Here is a 23,684-nt window from a genome sequence, read left to right on the forward strand (position 1 = left end):
TTTGGGAGGCCAAGGCAGGTGGATCACGAGGTCAGGAGATCGAGACCATCCTGGCCAACATGGTGAAACCCTGTCTCTACTAAAATACAAAAAAAAATTAGCCAAGTGTGGTGGTGCGTGCCTGTAGCCCCAGCTACTCAGGAGGCTGAGGCAGGGAAATCGCTTGAACCCAGGATGCAAAGGTTACAGTGAGCCCAGATCATGCCACTGCACTCCAGCCTGGTGACAGAGCAAGAGTTTCTCAAAATACATAAATAAATAAATAAAATAATTTAATTAAAAAATAAAAAATAAATGATTAAAAACTATAATATAGAAAAATTTCAACCATATTTAAAAATTCACATTGAACAAAAGACTGGGTGGAAATACTATAAATACTAACAGTAATTGATTAAAACCACTTTTTAAATTTCTCCAAATTTTTTGCTGTAATGAATATTACTTTTATAGTAAAATAAGTCAATAAGAAAAGCAAAAGAAATGAGTTGGGGACACTGTATCAACAAACTGAAGTATATAAGGCATGATATTTTATATAAATAGGATGAACTGACTTGAAAATCTTCAGAGTGGCAGAAGAGACAGCACAGATTTTGGAGTCAGTTACATCTGGGTTTGAATTTCAGCTCTGCCTCTTAACAGCTAAACTTTTACTAACTCTAAGAACTTCCACGTCATTACCTATAAAATGGGGATAATTCCACATAAGCCACATCTTCTGTTCTCAAGCTGTTCTAAGTGAGGTCCTATCAAAGTGCCCAACCTCAGTAGATGCTCAAGAAATGATAACCAATGTTATTAGTCATTTGAATTGCCTCTAGTTTTACTTCCAACTTCAATCCATGACAGAGGTATATTAAAGAGCTCAAACTCAAGAAAAGTATTTGTATATGTGCTTTGTATTAATTACAAATGAAAAAAAGTCTACTTCTCATAAGACAAATATATATACACTACCAGATGTTCCTTCTGTAGAGTTCAATCATTACATCTAAAGACATCTTGGCTGCGGTTGCATTGCTATCTCTTAACATGGTGTACATGAAATTTTGCAATACCTGAAGAAAAGGAGGAGAAAGAAGACTTAATACACTGATGGTACAATGCTGCAAAAATGGAAAACAGAAGAGTACTTACTACATTCACTTTATTGTTCTTGTGTTTTGCGTTTATATTCTTGATATCAGTCACAATATGTGTGTATAAAGTCTGAGGAAAAGAAACAAAAACATATACATTAAACCTAACCAACATTTTTAACCTTGCCATATTTGGAGAACAGTATGAAAATACAGGATGACTTAATTTTACCTATTTTTCATTATATCACAAAAGAAACCCAAAGCAAGCAAACGAACAAAAAAAGCAACTACAAAGCAAAGCAAAGTTGTCCTCAAGAGGTTAAACATGGAGTTTCATGTAATACAGCACAATTCTCCTAGGTATATATCCAAGAAAATGAAAACATCAGTGTTCATACAAACGTTCATAGCAGCCTTATTCAGTGGCCAAAAAGTGAAATAACTTAAGTTTCCATTAACTGATGAATGGATAAACAAAATGTGTTATATCTACACAATGGAATATTAATTGGCAACGAAAAGGAATAAAGTACTGATATGCGCTACAATGTGAATGAATCTTGAAATTCAATATGAATGAATCTTGAAAACATTATGCTAAGTGAGAGAATCTAGTCACTAAAGACCACATATTGTATGACTCCACTTATATAAAATTTCCAAAGCACACAAATCTATAGTGACCCAAAGTAAACTGGTGATTACCTAGAGCTAAAAGGGATGAGGAACAGGATTAACTGTTACTTGGAATAGAGTTTCTTTTGGGGGTGACAAATGTTCAAAAATTGATTGTGGTGATGGTTGTACCACTCTGTCAATACACTAAAAAACACTGAATTGTATACTTTAAGTGGATGAATTTTACGTAAATTATACCTCAATAAAAGTGTTATTAAAAAAAATGCTCCAATTTACCAAGCACCTAACTGCATGCAGGAAAATACTGTGAATGCACATATCACTGGTGCCCACACCATGCTCCCATGGACCACTTTCATTCCACAAATTAGACTGTGGGTGGCAAGCCACCCAGGTGCCCAGGTAAGAGACCGAGGGCACCAGCTGTTCCAGTATAATGAGGAAAATATATATAATAAGAACAGTTGTACTAAAAATAGCTTATAGATATGATTACTTATGAATAATATTAATGATTAATTTGTAGCACTACTCTTTATTCCAGTATTATAATAATCTTTGCTCTACAATTATAACCTAGGAAAAACCAGGCCATACAGAGATAGGAGCTGAAGGGACACGGTGAGAAGTGACCAGAAGACAAGTGTGAGCCTTCTGTTATGCCTGGACAGGGCCACTAGAGGGCTCCTTGGTCTAGCGGTAACGCCAGCGTCTGGGAAGATGCCTGTTACCTAGCGGACCTTGGTCTCGCAGTAGCGTCAGTGCCTAGAAAAGGCACACATTACTTAGCAGACTAGAAAGTCTCCCTTTCCCCAGGAGAGTTAGAGACGACTGGTCCGCCACCTCTTGTAGAGGGCCTGATATCAGTCAGGCCCGCCTGCAGTCATCCGGAGGCCTAACTGACCCCCTGTGATGCTGTGCTTTAGCGTGACGCTCCTGATCCACTTTCATGTTCCACCCTGTACACCTGGCTCCGCCTTTTAGATAGCAGTAGCAGAATTAGTGAAAGTACTAAAAGTCTTTGAAATGCAGAAGTAATGGTGTAAGCTGTCTCCCTGTCCAGTGGAAATATGACTCATGTGACCTTACCTATCATTGGAGATGGCTCACACTCCTTACCCTGCCCCCTTGCCTTGTATCCAATAAACATCAGCACAGCCTGGCGTCGAGGGCCACTACCGGTCTCTATGTCTTGGTGGTAGTGGTCCCCCAGGCCCAGCTGTCTTTTCTTCTATCTCTTTGTCTTGTGTCTTTATTTCTACAATCTCTTGTCTCTGCACATGAGGAGAAAAACCCACAGACCCTGTAGGCCTGGCCCCTACATTAGACCAAGAAGTACGACTGCTAAAATCAAACAGTGGTAGTCTCTTAATACTGTGAAAAAAATTTTAAATTAATTAATGTAAACTTAAGTTTTTCTTTCCTTTTTTTCTTTAAATACAGAAGGGGTCTTTCTATGTTGCCCAGGCTGGCCTCAAACTCCTGGCCTCAAGTGATTCTCCCACCTCAGCCTCCCAAAATGCTGGTATTACAGATGTGAGCCAGTGTCCAGCCAAGTTTTTCCGTCTTAAATTTCTTTCATAAATCTTCAGCTTCTAGTGTTATATAACCAAATGCAAATTTGTGGGAACATGTTAATAACAACAAAAAAGTTTTGTGTGGGGGAGTGGGCCAGTTATAGCTGTGAGTACCAATGTCCTGATTTGGCCAGCCAGTATGGTGCAGCAGTAAAAGGCTTGGGTTCTGGAACCAGAGCCTGGGCTTATATCCAATCCCACCACTAAGAAGCAGTGTGAGAGTGGGCAAGTTACTCTCTCTCTCTCTCTTTAACCTCAGCCTTTTCATCTGCAAAGTAAGAATAATAATAATGAGGATCCCTCTCTCATAGCGCTTTGTGAGTAAATGAGTAAATACACAAAAGCTCTGAGAGCGGTGCCTGGCACGAAGTATGCACTCAATAAATACTGGCTATTAATACCATACTGCATGTACACATGGTTGCTTTTTTTTTCTGTTAAAGTAATTGTAATTCTTAACTGTATCCAACAATGTAAAGCATCGATAATTCAAGGGACAACAAAATTTTATGTTGCCTCAAGGAAGATTCAGGGAAATTTTTTTTTGCTCCTTACCTTTCGCAGAAGCTTATCATGGCAACGTAGAAGTTCAAAGAAGAGTTCTAGCAGGCTTGATGGATTGATGAGATTCTTATTTCTCAGCAAGATCAAAGCTTTGCAAAATGTCTTGGGAAGAAAAAAAAAATACCGTAAGACAATGGTAAAGTTAACAAGGTGAAAAAATAGAGCATATATGTCCCAAGACCTTAATGTCTTTTACTAACTAGATACTACTGTAGGATTCAGAACAGTCTCTGCCTTCATGGAGCTTACACTGGGGATAGAGCAGAACGGAGGACAGACAAGTCAAGTAAGCACATAAAAAGTGGGATCTAAGAAAATAAGTGTCATGCAGGAAGTAAACAGGTTTACGTAATTGATAAATAGTGACTGAGGGAGGGCCACAGGGAGGTCAAGTAAGATCTCTTTGTCGCGTCACCATATGGCAAAACCCTGAATCCATGAAGACAGGTGGGATAACAACATAATACACTAAATTGGAATAATCAATGCGAGTTTGTGACCTTGTGAGGCATTCTTTTGACGTATCATCAGCACTAAGAATGGCCCAACAGCAGTTGTTGCACTTCTCCCCCATGCCTTTTTTTTTTTTTTGAGATGGGTCTCGCTATATCGCCTAGGCTAGTCTTGAACTTTTGAGCTCAAGCGATCCTGCTTCAGCCTCCTCTTTAGCCAGGACTGTAGGTACTCAGCTACTATTATTATTATTTTTTCTATTGTTAAGAGATAGAGTCTCATTATGTTGCCTAGGCTGGTTTCAAACTCCTGGAAACTCCTCAAATGATGCTCCTACTTCAGCCCCCTAAGTGGCTGGGATTACAGGCATGAGCTGAAGTGCCCAGCAGCAGTGGCACTCTTGCTTAACACTAATTTTTACATGTAGCCCTATCATCCAAATTTTGGCCTCGAATGTTCTCCTTCATTAGACGAAATACAATCCTTGAAGAACAGTTGATTCCAAGACTTGGGGCAGGAAAAATGGTAAGAATGAATTTGGAACTATTTCTGCCAGAATTCAAGGATGCTTTCAAAAACAGGGGCAAGGCTGGGCATAGTGGCCCAGGCCCATAATCTCAGCACTTTGGGAGGCTGAGGTGGGAGAATCACTTGAGGCCAGGAGTTCAAGACCAACCTGGGCAATGTAGTGAGACCTTGTCTCTACAAAGAGCGTGTGGTGGCACACACCTTGTGGTCCTAGCTACTTGGGATGCTGAGGTGGGAGGACTGCTTGAGCCCAGAAGCTTGAGGCTGCAGTGAGCTAAGATTGTACCAGCCGGGCAGCTGAGTGAGAGACCCTGTCTAAAAAATAAAATAAAATAAAAATAAAAAAATAAAAGAAAATTTAAAAATCAGGGAAATTGCTAAAAGGACTAAGAAGCTCCCCCCGGCCAGGTGGTGACAATCTGAACATAAAGTAATTAAAATAATAATGCTCAAAAAAAGTTTTTTTTTTTTTTTGAGACGGAGTCTCGCTCTGTCTCCCAGGCTGGAGTGCAGAGGCCGGATCTCAGCTCACTGCAAGCTCCACCTCCCGGGTTTACGCCATTCTCCTGCCTCAGCCTTCGGGTAGCTGGGACTACAGGCGCCCGCCACCGCGCCTGGCTAGTTTTTTGTATTTTTTTAGTAGAGACGGGGTTTCACCGTGTTAGGCAGGATGGTCTCGATCTCCTGACCTCGTGATCCGCCCGTCTCGGCCTCCCAAAGTGCTGGGATTACAGGCTTGAGCCACCGCGCCCGGCTCAAAAAAAGTTTTAAAGTACATAAAAGGTAGTTACAATGTCAAAGGAATACATATAACTTGATTTTTGTTGATTTAAGTAGGTAAGAATTATCACATATGGCTATTTCATTTCTTCCAAAAAAACCCCACAATGTTTCTGTCTGTGTAAGCAGGACAGAGTGAACAAAAACTTGGGAAGGACTCAAAAAGTCTTGGAAAAATAGCAAATACACCAGGTAGAAAGAAAGCACAGTGGTTGACAAGAATTGGTGGTTATCCCAATAACCAATTAAAAATAGCTTCTTCCAGTGTGTTCAACGCTTCCTCTAAAGAGCAATGCTAACTATACAGACTCAATCCTTTATCTCCAGCAAAGGAATCCATTATTTTTTAAAAACCTACTAATCATCATAAAGCACTATAAAGAAATATACATACACATTTTTTTCCATTTTTAAAAAAATTTAGAGGCGAGGTCTTGTTATGTTGCCTAGGCTGCAGTGTAGTGGCTATTCACAGGCACGCTCATATCACACCTCAGGCTCAAACTCCTGACCTCAAGCAATCTTCCTGCCTCAGCCTCCTGAGAAGCCGGGACTGCAGGTATACCTGGCACATTTATTAATTTAATAATCCCCACAGACCAGTTTGGTGGGGTACCGCCAGGAAAATAAAACTTAAATTCTAATTACATGGAAAGCCATTAAGTCTCTATACCCAAAATATCAAATCTCTATGAGCTACAAGGACTTCAAGAGTAACGTGACATCGGTAAAAGCCTTTAGACTAGGGGTTCAAGTTTGGAGTCCCTTGGGCTGTGCTGCCAGGTCCCATGTACCACCTGAGTGTCAATCAGTTGACAATCCAGAATCTGCAACCTTGGCTTGTATGAGATGGTATTCTTTTTCTTTTTGGCCTAATCAAATTACTAAAATCCTAAAGTAGTACAAAAATGATAGAAATATAAAAAACCTGAGAAAATCTAATGGAAAACAAAGATTAATCTAAAGACTTGGCATTTCTACAAGTTTTGCTACAGGATATTAGCAAGTTTTCTGATCGTATTTGTGTACTTATCTGCTGTAAAGAGGTTTGAAAAGCAGACATATTAAATTTGGAAATGTCTTAGGTTGGGTTCCCTAGAATCAGAGACTGATTTATTACAAGTGATTTGTTGGGAGTATGATCTCAGAAAGGAAGTGAAGGAAGGAGGATAGTGCAGAGACAAGCAAAGCAAAGCAAGGATGTGTCCTTGACTGGAGACTAGCTTTAGTCCCATCACAGGAAAGCACTGGAGCACAACCTGCAATGGAGTCAGAGCCACCCTGAGGTAATGGGCTGGGCTTTTGTACCACATGATAATGGGCTGTGGGCTACTGGGGTAGGAGGACACCTCCCAGGCACTAGGACTCCGATTTAGCTGAGGACAATGTTTCAGAGAAAGGGCAGCTGAGGGCCACCAGTAGCTGACATTCACAACAAGTAGGGCAAATGGGTACACGGGCCTGGTAAAGGGAATGTCAGCCAGGACTCAACCTCAACCACTAAAGGGACGATGATGAAATGCTCAAACTGACTGTCTAATGGATAAGTTTACTAATTTAAGCATTATAAAAATGACAAGTTGTAATTAGGATTCTTCATGCATATGAGATGTGAATGACTAGAAGAAATCATCTACTCAAAAGGTTAAAGAGCATCCTGCAGGGTTAGTGTGCTAGAAGAATAGAAAGATCACAGTGTAGCTGAAAACAATAGGAGATCAGAAACACAGGCAGGAAGCAGATGATGCAGGCACCTTTGAGCCAGGTTATTAAGTTTCTGTTCTACTCTAAGTATAAATGAGAAACCATAGAAGGATTTTTAGGAAAGGATATAATAATTTACATTTTCCAAAGAAAATAGCAGAGAGGCTGTTCTCATTTAAATATATATGAACGCAGCACACATGAACACAGCACAATTTATTCATCCAACTACTGGTCCTACCATTCGAAGATCTGGATCCAATACGGTATGATTGCAGGAGAGAAGATCTTTCACCTCTTGAGGAAAATTACTTAGATACTCTGGGTAGCAGTGACTAATCTGTAACAAAGCAAAGGCTCTTCTGAAGTTTCTCTTTCTCTCCTATAATTCAGATGCACACATTTAGGATGTTCTGCAAAAGGAGAGTAAAAGGCTATGTTTCATAGAAGTAGATGGTTTCAAACAACCTTCTTTTCCTTCTACGTGTTAATTTCTCCAACACTTATTATAGTTTCTCTAGTCTTAGTAATATTTATGACATGATTTAGTACCTGCTTTTATGAAGAATTTGAAGAAAAAAAAAACAGTCTTAAAGTTTTGTCCTGGTTAGTTCTGCAAAAAGATTTAGTGACATTCTCTAACTCATGATAGGGAGAAAATAAAATTTGCAAAAAGGGAAAGTTAGAAACATATTTTAATTAAGTTCCCATTCCAGAGTGGAATAAGGTTGAGTATTAGTGAAAAAAATATTTGGCAAACTGTGTGTAACACCGGTCTTTATTTAAGAAATTGTATTCTTACCTGTGCCATAAACATCACCAGCTCTGCTAGTTCTTTGCTGGGTTTATTTGGTTGCAATTTGAAAATCTCCACAGTGGATTTGTAGTGATTATACTGCTGTAGAAACTGTAGAAAAATAAAATTTAAGTTTGTCACATTCTACTACATGACTTTCTCAGTGCAGAAATTCTTAGCAGAAACTGTTGACAATCACATGGAGAAAAACATATTACAAAAGTATATAAAAACACTCCTTTTGCCTTATCTGCATTCTTCAAAGTGCACTTTTTAAAGACCTGAGCACATCACAGATAATCTAAAGACCCTTTCCTTAGAATTATCATTACAAGTTTAGGCAGCACGGTGTAAGAACAGAGAAACATAAATCCCAAAATTCAGACTGTAGCCCTGTTCTGCCAATTACTATCTAAATGGTCCCTACTGCTGGGTGTAGTGGCTCACACCTGTAATCCCAGCACTTTGGGAGGCCAAAGTGGGTGGATCACTTGAGCCCAGGAGTTCGAGACCAAACTGGGTAACACAGGGAGACTGTCTCTACAAAATACAAAAATTAGCAGGGTGTAGTGGTGTGCATCTGTAATCCCAGCTACTCAACAGGCTGAAATGGGATAATCACTTGAGCCCAGGGAGGTTGAGACTGCAGTGAGCTATGATCATGCCACTGCGCTCCAGCCTAGGCAACAGAGAGACATCCTGTCTCACAAAATAAAAATAAAAATAAATGACCCCTACTACCATGTCCATGTATGCAGAGCACTCAAATCAGCAGAAAAATAACAGGTCAGAAATATAAATTACATCTCAAGTACATGAAGCTCTCCAGTCAAAATCCTCTCCAACCCCTTTTTGAAAATTATACTTTTAAGTTCTGGGATACATGTGCAGAACATGCAGGTTTGTTACGTAGGTATACATGTGCCATGGTGGTTTGCTGCACCCATCAACCTGCCATCTACATTAGGTATTTCTCCTAATGCTATCCCTCCCTAATGCTAACATAAACAGGGCCCGACCCTGACAGGCCCCAATGTGTGATGTTCCCCTCCCTGTGCCCATGCATCCTCACTGTTCAACTCCCACTTATGAGTGAGAGCATGCAGTGTTTGGTTTTCTGTCCTTGTGATATTTTGCTGAGAATGATGGTTTCCAACTTCATCTACGTCCCTGCAAAGGACATGAACTCATCCTTTTTTATGGCTGCATAGTATTCCATGGTGTATACGTGCCACATTTTCTTTATCTAGTCTATCACTGATGGGCATTTGGGTTGGTTCCAAGTCTTTGTTATTGTGAATAGTGCCGCAATAAACATACATGTGCATGTGTCTTTATAGTAGAATGATTTATAATCCTTTGGGTATATACCCAATAATGGGATTGCTGGGTCAAATGGGATTGCTGGGTCAAATGGTATTTCTGGTTCTAGATTCTTGAGGAATCGCCACACTGTCTTCCACAATGGTTAAACTAATTTACACTCTCACCAACACTGTAAAAGCATTCCTATTTCTCCACATCCTCTTCAGCATCTGCTGTTTCCTGATGTTTTAATGATTGTCATTCTAACTGGCATGAGATGGTATCTCATCGTGGTTTTGATTTGCATTTCTCTAACGACCAGTGCTGATGAGCTTTTCTTCATGTGTTTGTTGGCCGCATAAATGTCTTCTTTTGAGAAGGGTCTGTTCAGATCCTTCGCCCACTTTTTGATGGGGTTGTTTGTTTTTTTCTTGTAAATTTGTTTAAGTTCCTTGCAGATTCTGGATATTAGCCCTTTGTCAGATGGACAGATTGCAAAAATTTTCTCCCATTCTATAGGCTGCTTATTCACTCTGATGATAGTTTCTTTTGCTTGCAGAAGCTCTTTAGCTTAATTAGATCCCATTTGTCAATTTTGACTTTTGTTGCCATTGCTTTTGGTGTTTTAGTCATGAAGTCTTTCCCGTGCCTATGTCCTGAATGGTACTACCTAGGTTTTCTTCTAGGGTTTTTATGGTTTTAGGTCTTACATTTAAGTCTTTAATCCATCTTGATTTAATTTTTGTATAAGGTGTAAGGAAGGGGTTCATTTTCAGCTTTCTGCAAATGGCTAGCCAGTTTTCCCAACACGTTTTATTAAATAGGGAATCCTTTCCTCATTGCTTGTTTTTGTCAGGTTTGTCAAAGATCAGATGGTTGTAGATGTGTGGCGTTATTTCTGATGCCTCTGTTCTGTTCTATTGATCCATGTATCTGTTTTGGTATCTTAAAAAAAAAAAAAAAAAAACCAGGTCTCTGTCACCCAAGCTGGAGTGCAGTGGCACAATCATAGCTCACTGCCACCTCAAACTTCTGGGCTCAAGAGGTCCTCCTGCCTCAGCCTCCTAAGTAGCTGGGACCACAGACGTTCACCACCATGCCCGGCTGATTTTTCATTTTTATTTTTTGTAGAGATGGGGTCTCTTTATGTTGCCCAGGCTGGACTCAAAACTCCTGGCCTCAAGTGATCCTCTCACCTCAGCCTCTCAAAGTGCTGGGATTACAGGTGTGAGGCATAGCACCTGGCTCCCCTTTTAAGTATCAAGTAAAACTTTATGTTAGAGTTCTAGACAGGATGTGTTAACAGCCAATAGCAGTAGACGCATGGAAATAATAATAGCTTCCACTTATTCAGCATTTGTTATGTGCTAAGCTCCTCATGTACATCAACTCATTTACTTATGTTTAGTTGTACCAGCCACGTGATAATCAAATGTTGGAATTCACCAGGCCTCAGTTCCACAGTTCCATGCCTTACAGCTAACTACTCTCCACCCATACATAGTCCATGTCTTTAAATTATGTGACACACACACACTCTTTCTCATCATCCCTACCTGGTCCAGTGAACTCCCAATTCACATATCCAGTCACCCGTCTGACATCTCTGTTTAGGTGTCTAAACAAACATCGTAAACTTAGCATGGTCAAAAAATATAACTTGATTTCCCCAACAAAACTGCCAGGCCTCTAGCTTTTGCTAAGAACAGAAGTCAAGTCCCTACATGCTTCAGACAGAACCACTTCTCTCTTGACCCCACACCTCCACTGAATAAGAGTGAGGAGAGGGCTGCAGAACTCCTCATGCTCCTGACAAAATCCTCACCCCAGTTCTTCCCCTACCCCACCCATAGCCCAGCTAACACTATTTACCCACCTTGAGATGATCAGGACTAATCTCATTACACCCGTTATGTGCATCAGTCACCACAAGAGCCCAGTATTCTCTGGCCATCCCTCATCCCCCTCACTCTAATCCTCATACCACTAGAATCCTGAAACTCTTGGGGTGGGGCCAAGGCATCTGAATCTCTTTTAAACAGCCCAGTCATTCGGATGCTCTATGGGAACAGTGGTTTTCTCCTGACACACTGCTATATCGTTTCTTTCTCCCAGCATGGATGAGTCAGTAGGCATCCTCGTTTATCAGTGCTACTTCCAGAGCACTCATATCCCTCCAGATTAACATCCTTTCTCCTCCTTAACTGTACTCACCCCCAGCTTTGAATCTTATGCCACAAGACCCACTATTCCTCCCTGTAGTCATCTAAAGACTAGGGCTATCCTCACATTCCTTGAACATTTCAGCTCTTTGCTCACTGTCTTCTCACTCTCTATCACAATTCCTGTTACAATACTTGGTGATTTTGTATCCACATGGAGGATCTTTCCAATACCCTGGTGCCTCATTACCCTGACTTCTCCTCCTCTAATCATCTTGAACTCACTGTATCTTAGCACTCACTTCCATGGTCACACCCTAATTGTTGTCATTACCAATAACTATATTACAACTCCATAATCTCAACCAGAGGTTAATTCCTCTCCAACCACATCTCCTATTTTCCAAACTCCAACGATCCTTCAATCTCATCAGAATCCATAGTCCACTAAGCCCACCACCTTTCCACTGCACCTAACTAACCCCCGCCCCAACTTCCCTTCTCATCCAGCTTCAATTCCATGATCAATCATTATAATCACCTTTATACATATACTTCAACTCATTTGCCCATTTCTCTCGTCATTATACCCATTTGGTAAAATGCCCACCCTGTGCTTTCCCTCTCTACAGCTACGCTCCCAGAGCTGAACATGGTTGGAGAAAATCGGCTAATTGGTGTCATTTCATTTTTTTCATTTTATTTTATTTTTTTAGAGCCAAGGTCTTGCTCTGTTGCCCAGGTTTCTGTGCAGCGGTGCCATCATGGCTCAATGCAGCATCAAACTCCTGGGTTTAATCAATCCAACTGCCCTAGCCTCCCAATTAGCTGGGCCTATAGGCACAAATTTGTAACTACAAACCTCAAATAAGCCCTGCATGTACTCCAGCAATCTGATTACATTTCTCCAGTCCCTTCACTTTCCCACTTTTCTGGACAACCATTTCGTACTTTGCATTCTGTCCTCAAACCTCACTTTTTCCCTGTCCTCATTCTCAGCAGATGATCTTATCTCCAATTTCACCAGGAGTATAAGCAATCTGAGAATAATTTCCATTCAACCACCTATCTTCTCCTGTGCCCATATACTTTACCTTCTCTCCTATTACAAAAGCTATCAGGCCACCATCTAAGGCTAGCCCCTGCAGTTATGCATTAGATTCTAAACCCTGTAATGTCACTCAATCAAGGTCTTTGCTTCACTAGTCCCCACTTCCCATTTCCTGCCTCAATAGGTTCTGTCCCATCAGTATATAGATATGCTGTTCTTTCTGCCATCTTAAAAACAAACAAACAAACAAAACAAAATGAAAAAAAACCTTTCTTGGTTGGGCATGGTGGCTCATGCCTGTAATCCCAGCACTTTCGGAGGCTGAGGCAGAAAGACTGCATGGTTTCAGCTTGGAGACCAGCCTGGGCAACATAGCAAGATCTCATCTCTACAAAATAATCAGCTGGGAATGGTGGTTGCACACTTGTGGTCCCAGCTACCCAGGAGGCTGAGGTGGGAGGATTGCTTGAGCCCAGGAGGTTGAAGCTGCAGTGAGCCATGATCACACACACCACTGAACTCTGGCCTGGGCAACTGAGCAAGACTCTGTCTTGGAAAAAAAAAAAAATCTTTTCTTGATTCCACTTTACTCTGTACCTTCTACTCCATTTCTCTCTTCAGAAAAAGTCCTTTAAAGAGTTGTCCATATATCCATATATGTTGGCTAATTGCCCTCCTTAATCCCAGCACTTTGGGAGGCAGAGACGGGCGAATCACGAGGTCAGGAGATCGAGACCATCCTGGCTAACACGGTGAAACCCCGTCTCTACTAAAAAATACAAAAAAAAAAACTAGCCGGGCGAGGTGGCAGGCGCCTGTAGTCCCAGCTACTCGGGAGGCTGAGGCAGGAGAATGGCATAAACCCGGGAGGTGGAGCTTGCAGTGAGCTGAGATCCGGCCACTGCACTCCAGCCTGGACGACAGAGCCAGACTCAGTCTCGGAAAAAAAAAAAAAAAATCCTTTAAATTGAGATATAATTCATATACCATAAAATTTACCCTTTGAAAGTGTACAATTCAGTTCTTCAGTATATTCGCCAAGTTGTACAATCGTAAGTTTTTCATCACCACCAAAAGAAATCCATTAGCAGTTATTTCCTATACCCCTTATCCTCAACTCTGGCAACCACTAATCTACTTTCTGTCCGTATAGATACACCTATTCTGGACATATTCTATTCATATACATAGAATCATACTCCAATTGCTTTTAAACCTTCTGTAATCAGATTTTTGCACCCATTCATCTTCCCAAACTGCTCATATCAGGGTAGCCAATGACATCCATGTCACTAATTTTTTGTTTTGTTTTTTCGAGATGGAGTTTCACTCTTGTTGCCTAGGCTAGGGTGCAGTGGCACGATCTCGGCTCACTGCAACCTCCGCCTCCCAGGTTCAAGCAATTCTCCTGCCTCAGCCTCTGCAGTAGCTGGGATCACAGGTGCCCGCCACCATAGCCAGCTAATTTTTATATTTTTAGTAGAGATGAAGTTTCACCATGTTGGTCAGGCCGGTCTTGAACTCCCGATCTCAGGTGATTCACCCACCTCGGACTCCCAAAGTGCTGAGACTACAGGTGTGAGCCATGGTGCCCGGTCCCATGTTGCTAAATTTAATGGTGGTCAACTTTCGGTATTCATCTTATTTGACTCATCAGCATCTGACATGCTTGGGCTCTCCCTCCCTTGGGAACATCCATACTCGGCTTCCAGAACACCTCCTGGTTTTCCTCCTAACTTCACTGGCTGCTTTCTCAGTCCCTTTTTCCAGTTACGTAGAAACTTACTGGCCTCTAAATGTTGGGAATCCCCAGGGCTTTCTCTACCTATCCAATCCAGGATCTAATCACCCTTCTTACTACCTCCTGTTACCACCATCCTGGCACCACTCAACCCAGCATCATCTCTTGCTGTGGATAATTCCAGTAGCTTATTATGCAGTGGCTCTGCTTCTCTCTCTGCCCTCCTACATACAATGTATCCTCAAGTCAGAGTGATCTTGTTCTCATATAAGGTGGTTCATGTATTCTTCTGCTCAAAACCCCGTAAAGGCTTCCATCTCATTGGGAGGTAGAATCCCAAGTTCACCCCCTTTCCTCATTCCCCATTTGGAGCCACACTGGCCTTTATGTTCCTGAAACCTACCAGGCACACCTGCCCCAGGGTCTTTATATCTTCTGTTCCTTCTGCCTAGATCATTCTTCCTAAACATATGCACAGCTCTCCCTCATGTCCTTCAGGTGTTCACTCAAAGATTACCATCTCAAGACCTTCCCTAACTATCCAATTTAAAACTGCAATAAACATCTCACCCCCAACATACATCAGTACTTTCCTATTGTCTTTTTTTCACAGCACTTTTCATTATTTAACATACTATATTATTTGTTATTATCACCCCCTACTTGTCATTTAATGAGTATATAATTTTTATCAGTACAGCTCAATATTATGTAGTCCCAGGGCCCAACATTGTGCCTTGCATATAGCAGGTAATTAACAGCATTTGTCAAATGAATGAACTTCAGTAAATGGCACTATCATCTACCCAGACACAAATAAAAAACTTGGGTGATCCTTCATTCCATCTTTTTTCCTTTTCCCCTACATCCACTCCACCAGAAGGCTCTATTAGCCCTACCTCCATGTAGAACAGCACCAATCTTTGTCCATAATTCCAGTGACACCACAATCCCTTGCCTGGTTATTCTGAGATCCATTATATTAGTTACCCTGCTTCCAGTGTTGCTCCTCTACAAGCCATTCCACATGTTACTTCCAGAGTAAACTCTTTAAAAAATATAAATATAAGTCAGATTATGTCACTCTCCTGCTTAAAACTCTTCAATCACTCCCCAAGGCACTCAGAGTAAAATCTAAACTCGTTAACGGGGCCTAGGAGGCTCTGGATAATCTGATCCCTGCCTGCATTTCCTACATGATCTTCCACTGCTCTCTTCTATGCTGACTACACTTTAGCTACACTGGTTTCTTCTCTGCTTTTTTTCCATCAGTAGCTTCTGCACTTTCTATTCCCTGTACCTAGAATGCTCTTGACTTGCCTGGCTCAATATCATCACTGCAGAGCCACCTTCCCTGTTTACGGGGTCTAAACCAGCAGCCTCCAGTTCTAACCTATTCCCATCCAGTTTTACTTTCTTCATAGTCTCTACCATAGTAAGTCTACCCTCACTTGAATGTAAGTCCAAGAGAAGAATGCTTTCTTACCTGTCTTATTCATTACTGTACCCCAATGCCTACCTAGAATAACAACACACAGCAGGTATTATATATGTGATTTTGGATATATACTTAAGTGAATTAAAGAGGTAGTTATTATCCCCTTCTTACATATTAAAATACCCATGTAGGCTCAGCGATTAACCCGCTTCGGTTACACAACTGGTTAACAACAGAGTCAGGAGGACGAGTTATCTAACGGAATTATATGGACTCTCAACTTATCACTTTCTTTGTGAATGGCTATACAATGCTTTAAGCATCTCAAAGTCTTGCCTATGTTACTTAACTTCTTGTACTTGTTTCCTACTCTTTATTTCCACTATCTTGATCCTTGGAGAGGCTCTCTCTACTGGTGACCTAAGCCACTGAGATTGCCATGTGTTAAAAAGCACTCATAAAATATATGTGAAAATTTGGGGGAGGAGGGAAGTGAGAAGGGCAATGAAAAAATGAGTAATTGTGTTAGCCATTCAACAAATCACAACCTGGTAGAAGCACAAACATGTAATTGCAGCAAATACCTAGCAGAGATACCTGTTTAATGCCTGTCTGATAAATGGGTGTCCGAAGGAAGCACCTGCCAGATTAATACATCAAAACCACTTTCATTTTGTCGGTACTGGGTTCAAACACACCTAATGTTCACAACTTAAATAAGGTTAGTGTACAACGCCCATCACAATGAGGGCCTAATTTTTCAACCTAATCTTTTCCCGAAGCAATTTCTGACATTCGAGTCATGCCAGTTTCCGGTAAGTTTGAATCCTGGCTTAACTACATATACTAAGCTCCCGAGTCTGTCCCTTGTGCTTGACAAACCCCCACTCTTTCCTGGCACAGTCCACGGTACACAGCCGGCTCTCAGAAACGGACGTCAATCGAAAGCATTCTAACATACGATTCAATAAGGGTTACCGACTAATTCAAATTTGGGATTTCTGAAAAGAGGTTGAGACACCCGAGTGGAAGTTGGTGGTTGGGTGCGGCCCATCTCTCTCTCTCCACCTCCGTGCGGTCGGAGAAAAATATCTTAAAACAAAATGAGGTTTTAAAGGTGTTTCAGCGGCAGCAGGGTCTACAGAGCAGGTAGAAAAACCAAAGGGCAACAGATTTTCAAGAAGTGGGGAACGAACCGTAAGGCATGTCTCTTCCCCAACCCCTTCTCTCCTCTGGAGGGACCCCTGAACCTAACAGAATAGGCGGCGAGCCTGGATCCCAGCCCCACTCTAATGCTTTCCCCCACTGGCGTCTCAACCATCCACCATCCGGCCTCTAGCGTTTGCTGTGCCGCACTCCCACCTCCTCGATGTAGGCCGGCGGGTCTCGCTTGATCAGATTCTGTAATTGCGGCAGGTTGCTGGGCAGCTTGTTGTTGTTTCTGCTGGACATTTTGGCTGCAGACTAGCGTCGCGGCGAGCACTTTTAATAAAATTCAGACGGCCGGCCAGCTACAGCTTGGACTCGTGTTTCCGGGTATGACCGGAAACAGCACATGGGACGCTAGGCAGGGGACACCGTAGCGGTTCCTAAAGCGAATTATGCTACGGAAGCCTCAGAATGTCAAAATTATTCTCGTTGCCAAAATGCTCTGTGGTATATTGGAGAGCTATCCCCCAGTGTCCCGCCCCTCGCCGTTGGGCATATGCTACTACTACTTCCCAGCGTTTCTGAAAGGATCTGAAATGTGAATTTTTTTCACGTGTATTAGCATATGTCATCATCCCGACACCCATATGAAGCACAAAAATGAGGATTAATAGTTTGTTTTTAATCCCACTGTATAAAGTTAGAAACTCACTGCTGTAATCCCAGCAGTTTGGAAGGCCAAGGCGGGCCTGAGGTTGGGAGTTCGAGACCGGCCTGATCAACATGGAGAAACCCAGTCTCTACTAAAATTACGAAATCAGCCGGGCGTGGTGGCGCATGCCTGTAATCCCAGCTACTAGGGAGGCTGAGTCAGGAGAATCGCTTGAATACGGGAGGCGGAGATTGTGGTGAGCCGAGATTGCGCCATTGCACTGCAGCCTGGGCAACAAGAGCGAAACTCCATATAAAAAACAAAACAAAACTGAAAAGAACTATGGAAACTAGATAGCACTATTCCCTCTTAGGAGAAAAAAGAGAAAGGAGGGTCATATAAGTTAATGTGTATGATTTTAGATATGTTCTCATTTTGGTTTTGATTGTTTCAACTTAGCGTGACCCTTAGGGAAAAGAGTGCTGGATGAAATGTGATCATGTTGACCATTAAGAAATGCAATTAATCCGTTAAAGTTCAACCATCGTTATAAGCTCTGTAAGCACTCCTCAGCCAGAGTTTTTAATTCAGATTATGGTAATTCGAAGAGGAGAATACGTTTCTACAATCTCAAGGTGTGAAAAATCAATCAGGGTTGAATGAATGAGGTAGGGTGTTGTCAATTAGAGAGAGAGAGAGAAAAAAAACCTAATTACCCACCCTGTGCCAGGCACTGTTCTGAGCACTTGTATTAACTTATTTAATCCTCAGAACAGCCCTCAAAATAGGTGCTATTGTTATCTCCATTTTACAGAAGAGGAAACTAGCTCAGGGAGATTGCCGCAATTCATAGCCTGTGAGGAAGATGAGATTTCAATCTAGGCAGTCTTGATTGTAACTACATGAGAAAAAACATAGCCTAACAGCTGGTAGCTGGTTGCTGGTCTGGCAAAATAGCCAGACGATAGTGTTCTGCTTAACCAAAGCAGTTTTACAGAATGCCAACCTCATTTGTGACCATGATAAAATGAGCCCCAGATAAAAGAACTCTGTAATCACACCTGCACACAAAATAAAGAATGCTCCACAAACCATGTTATTCAGTTGCATTTGGAGAATGACTTATTTATTAATTATCAAATCAGTTACTTGTGAAGAAATAAGTGTAAGCAATAAAAGTTTTTTAAAAAGCATAGATTTAAATTAAATATTTTTGGTTAGGTTATTTTAGTGAGGGCATAAAAAGTATTGTCAAAACAAAATCTGGCTCAATGTGGTAGCTCAAGCCTGTAATCCCAGAACTTTGGGAAACCAAGGTGGGAGGACCACTTGAGCCAGGTAGTTCAAGACCAGCCTGGGCAATATAGTGAGACCCCACCTCTACCAAAAAATTAAAAAATCAGCCAGGCGTGGTGGCACACACTTGTGATCCAAGCTACTCAGGAGGCCAAAGCAAAAGGGTTGCTTGAGCCCAGGAGGTTGAGGTTACAGTGAAGCACTGCACGCCAGCCTGGGCAATACAGTGAGACCCTGTCTCAAAAAAAAAAAAAAAATTAAAATTAAAAAAAAAAGAAAAAGAAAAAGAAAAGAAAAAAGTCTATATACAGGTACTTGAAAATGTCTGGTATTTTGAAACAATAGCCACAAGTTTGGTGTGACTAAAGGTTGGAAGGGCAGGGTGCGGCAGGAAAGGAGCTGAAAAAAATGAGATGGGAGAGGTTGTGTAGTCCTGACATGAAAGGCTTTAATTGCTATTCTAAGGAGGGCATACAGGTCAGTTCATTTTACCTCCAGCAGCACGGAAGGCAGGGTTTGTTTCTGATAAGTGAGAACACTACGAGTAAGAATGGCTAACTGAATATATATTTTTAAGATGTTAAATAATTTGGGTATCTAAGGCCACATGTCTGCTTCCATGTGAAATCCTATCCTTTATTTTTAAAATTATAATGTGTTTTTTTATTTTACAGCTTTATTAAGATATAACTGATGCACAACAAACTACCCAGTGAACAGTTAGATAAGTTTTGACATACGTATGTACCCATAAAACCATCATCACAATCAAGATGATGACTATATCCATCATCCCCAAAGGTTCCTTGTACCTCACCATCCCCAGACAAACACACATCTGCTTTCTGTCACCAGAGATATGTCTGTGTTTGCTGGAATTGTGTACAAATGGAATCATACAGTACCTATTATTTGAGGTCAAGCTTTTTTCACTTAGCATAATTATTTTGAAATGTATCCATGGTGTTGTATGTCTCAACAGTTCACTCCTTTTATTCCTGAGTAATATTCCATCATATAGACATATCACAATTTGTTTATCCATTCACTTGTTGCTGGATATTTGGGTTGTTTCCAATTTTGGCTGTGAACATTCATTTTCAAGTCTTTTTTTTAAGAGATAGAGTGTTGCTCTGTCACCAAGGTTGGAGTGCAGTGACATCATCATAGCTCATTGCAGCCTTAAACTCCTAAACTCAGCCTCCCTAGTAGCTGGGACTACATACAGGTGGTGTGCCACCATGCCCAGTTAATTTTAAAAAATATATTTTTGACTGGGCCCAATGACTCAGGCCTGTAATCCCAGCACTTTGGGAGGCTGAGGTGGGCGGATCACAAGGTCAGGAGATGGAGACCATCTTGGCCAACATGGTGAAACCCCGTCTCTACTAAAAAATACAAAATATTAGCTGGGCGTGGTGGTGGGGAACTGTAGTCCCAGCTACTCAGGAAGTTGAGGCAGGGGAGTCACTTGAACCCAGGAGGTGGAGGTTGCAGTGAGCCAAGATCGCGCCCCTGCACTACTCCAGCCTGGCGACAGAGCAAGACTCTGTCTTATATATATATACACACACACACACGTATATACATACATATATGCATATATAGATACATATTTAGAAAAAATATATATATACATTTTAGAGACAGGGTCTCACTGTGTTGTCCAGGCTGGTCTTGAATTCCTGGCCTCAAATTATCCTCCCCCCTCAGCCTCCCAAAGTGTTGGGATTACAGGCTCAAGCCACCATGCCATGCCATCAAGTCTCTATGTGGACATAAATGTTCATTTCTCTTGGTAAATGTCTAGGAGTAGAATGACTGGATCAATATGATAGGTTTATGTGTAACTTTTAAGAAACTGCCGATCAATCTTTTGCTTCTACCATTCTACTGAAACTGTTTTTTTTATCAAGGTCACCAATCACATCAATTTTCATTATTTTTCTTAACCTGCAACATTGGACACAGTTGTTCTCTCCCTTCTCCTGGAAACATACTTGGTAACTGACCTTTAACTGGTCTCTCTGCATTTTCCCTTACCCGCTTACACTGTATTTCCGTGTAGTGGTCAGAGAGCCTTAAATGGAACAGGTTATTCTTCCAGCTTCCCTTCTCACTCAGAGTAAAAGTTAAGTTCTTCAGTGGCATAGAAGGCTGTTATGAACTGCATGATTGTGTACCCCCAAGTTCATATGTTGAAACCCTAACCTCCAATGGGATGGTGTTAGGAGGTAATTAGTTCATTAAGTTGGAGTCCTCATGATGAGATTATCATCCTTATAAGAAGAGACACAAGAAGGCCTGCCTCCTTTCTCTCTGATCTCTGCCATGTAGGGTACAAGAAAACATCTGTTTGCAAATCAAGAAGAGTGCCTCATCATATACTAAGATACTAGATCTTATTATTACCTCGCTCATTAGAAACCAATGATATTGACTGTGTTCAGAAAAGCCAGTCATGTCTTCATCCTTTTCTGATTAAAATACATTGTTTTATTATTATTATTATTTGAGACAGGGTCTTGCTCTGTCACTCAGGCTGGAGTTCAGTGGCACAATCATGGGTCACTGTAACCTCAACCTCCTGGGTTCAAGCTATCCTCCTGCTTCAGCCTCCCAAGTGGCCGGGACTATAGGTGTGCACCATCCTGCCTGGTTAATTTTTAAATTTTTTTGTAGAAATGAGGGACTGGGTGGGTGGGTCTCACTACGTTGCCCAGGCTGGTCTCAAACTCCTGGGCTCAAGTGAGCATCCCGCCTCAGCCTCTCAAAATGTTGGGATTACAGGTGTGAACTTCGATGTTTGGCCTATTGTTAAAAAACTGGGATTGATCCTGATCCGGATCTCGATCCCGCCGAGTGATCTGATCTGATGGGCAGCAACGCGCCCACCGATCGCGGGCAAGCGCCTGCCCGCCCGCCCGCCCGCCCGCCCGCCCGCCTGCCCGCCTGCCCGCCTGCTGCTGGCAGCGGCGGCGTAAGGCGGCGGTGGCGTGTCTTTCTTTGAGTCCACCTGTTGCCAGGCTGGCGGCACGATCTCAGCTCACCGTAAACCTCCGCCTCCTGGTTCAAGCAATTCTCTTGCCCTCAGTTCCGAGTAGTTGATTATGGCGCACGCCACCACCACTTCCAGCTAATTTTTTGTAGGTTTTAGTGAGATCGGTTTCACCATGTTGGCCAGGATGCTCTCTGTCTCCTGACCTTGTGATCCGTCTGCCTTAGCCTCCCAAAGTGCTGAGATTACAGGCATGAGCCACCGCACCCGGCCTTTTATTGTATTTTCTTTCTCCCCTCTCTCTTTTACAGCTTTATTATGAGTTTTCCCCACAAGCCCATGCTATTTCTTTGCTCCTGTGCACAGTGAAAACTTTTGGCCTTGCCTCTGGACAAATATATCAGGATTGATAGATTTTTGTCATTGGTACAGGCCCTCGCTTCTTGTCCCCCTCCACTGCCTCTCTTTTTGCTGATCCAAGATCCCCAACATTCTCTCTAGCTGCCAGAGATCATTCCTGTTTCCCCATTATTCAGATATATTTAGCTTAGTTTTGCTTTAACTTCCATACCATCAAAACTCCTAGGCCCCTCTCTCCCTGGTCAAAGGCTCCATACAAAAGAGAGACATCTGCCCTGAGATAATTTCTGAGGCTTTCAGTATTACAGAAGTGATTGCTGGCATTTCTTTTTCCAAGCAGCACATTTTTTTCTTCTCGGTTATATAGTTTATGTTGACATTTATCCTCTTACCTAATAGATTGTGATTTTTAGTTCCTCATTCCAGAGGAAATGCAGGTTGTCTACTCCAATGGTTAAAGAAAGCTGGTGATAGATGGCTGTACCTACTTACTCCTACACTCTACCAGAAGGCAGAGGCCGAGACTTAGTTCTTTGGAGATGGAGATACCAGCAAGTCATTCCTTCTTTTTTGCTTTGAGCAAAACAAATTCTTTATTAAAACAGTTGACTTGAAACAGTATATTATATCTAAAGGAAGAGTTTTTTTTTTTAATCTGTATAGCAGACTTTTAAAGAAAGCAACTAGATATATATAACTTGACACCTTTCCCTCCTATCTTTTGTCGGTTTGCCCCAGTTCATAATCTTATTAATGGACTTAGATTAGACTGTTCCTTTGTGATTTATTCATCTCCTTAAAATGTAGGGTCAAAAGTTTAAAGTTCCCTCCTGAGGACTTTAAACCAATGTGGATATCAAAATGCCTCAGGTGACTTCTTGGCTTGTGATGACTTGGGAGCTAATTCCACTCCCTATTAAGAAGTGTTGCCTGTTTTTCTTTCTCATTTAATTTCATTTTCTCTCTATACAGGCCAAAAACGAGTTAGTACCTAAAATATCTGTGATTGTAGTCTCTCTTTATCTTCCTTTCCAATAAGAAAGCAACTTTCCAGTTTCTCAGTAAGGATAAATAAACTACAAATAGCTTTCTCCCAGTTAACCGACCTAGAGATCACTAGCATTTATTTATTTATTTATTTATTTATTTATTTATTTATTTATTTTATTTTGAGACAGAGTCTCACTCTGTTGCCCAGACTGGAGAGCAGTGGCACGATCTCAGCTCACTGCAACCTCCGCCTCCTGGGTTCAAGCGATTCTTGTGCCTCAGTCTCTCGAGTAGTGGAGATTACTGGCATGTGCCACCACGTCCAGCTAATTTTTGTATTTTGAGTAGAGACAGGGTTTCACCATGTTGGCCAGGCTGGTCTCAAACTCCTGACCCCAAGTGATCCAGCCACCTTA

The 23,684-nt window shown here is 41.6% G+C and overlaps 1 protein-coding gene across 4 annotated transcripts in view; it reads right to left on the minus strand.

The window, feature by feature from the left end:
* Positions 1-17,380, minus strand: part of SDAD1 (SDA1 domain containing 1) — a 38,803-nt gene extending 21,423 nt beyond the window's left edge. For 2 of the 4 annotated variants that reach the window (XM_003898741.5, XM_021938502.1), the window contains exons 1-6: positions 17,186-17,363; positions 8,133-8,237; positions 7,572-7,670; positions 3,857-3,967; positions 1,141-1,212; positions 961-1,061 (exon numbers count right to left, since the gene is read on the minus strand). In XM_003898741.5, coding sequence (XP_003898790.2) covers positions 961-1,061; positions 1,141-1,212; positions 3,857-3,967; positions 7,572-7,670; positions 8,133-8,237; positions 17,186-17,275 — 578 coding nt within the window. In that variant the 5' untranslated portion in view covers positions 17,276-17,363. Of the gene's footprint in view, positions 1-960; positions 1,062-1,140; positions 1,213-3,856; positions 3,968-7,571; positions 7,744-8,132; positions 8,238-17,019; positions 17,114-17,185 lie in introns of those variants that run through there. The other 2 variants (XM_003898742.3, XM_017958758.3) reach the window with 2 other exon arrangements.
* Between the last annotated feature and the right edge of the window lie 6,304 nt (positions 17,381-23,684).

The sequence above is a fragment of the Papio anubis genome, chromosome 3, assembly GCF_008728515.1.
Source record: "Papio anubis isolate 15944 chromosome 3, Panubis1.0, whole genome shotgun sequence".
NCBI classification, from domain to species: domain Eukaryota; kingdom Metazoa; phylum Chordata; class Mammalia; order Primates; family Cercopithecidae; genus Papio; species Papio anubis.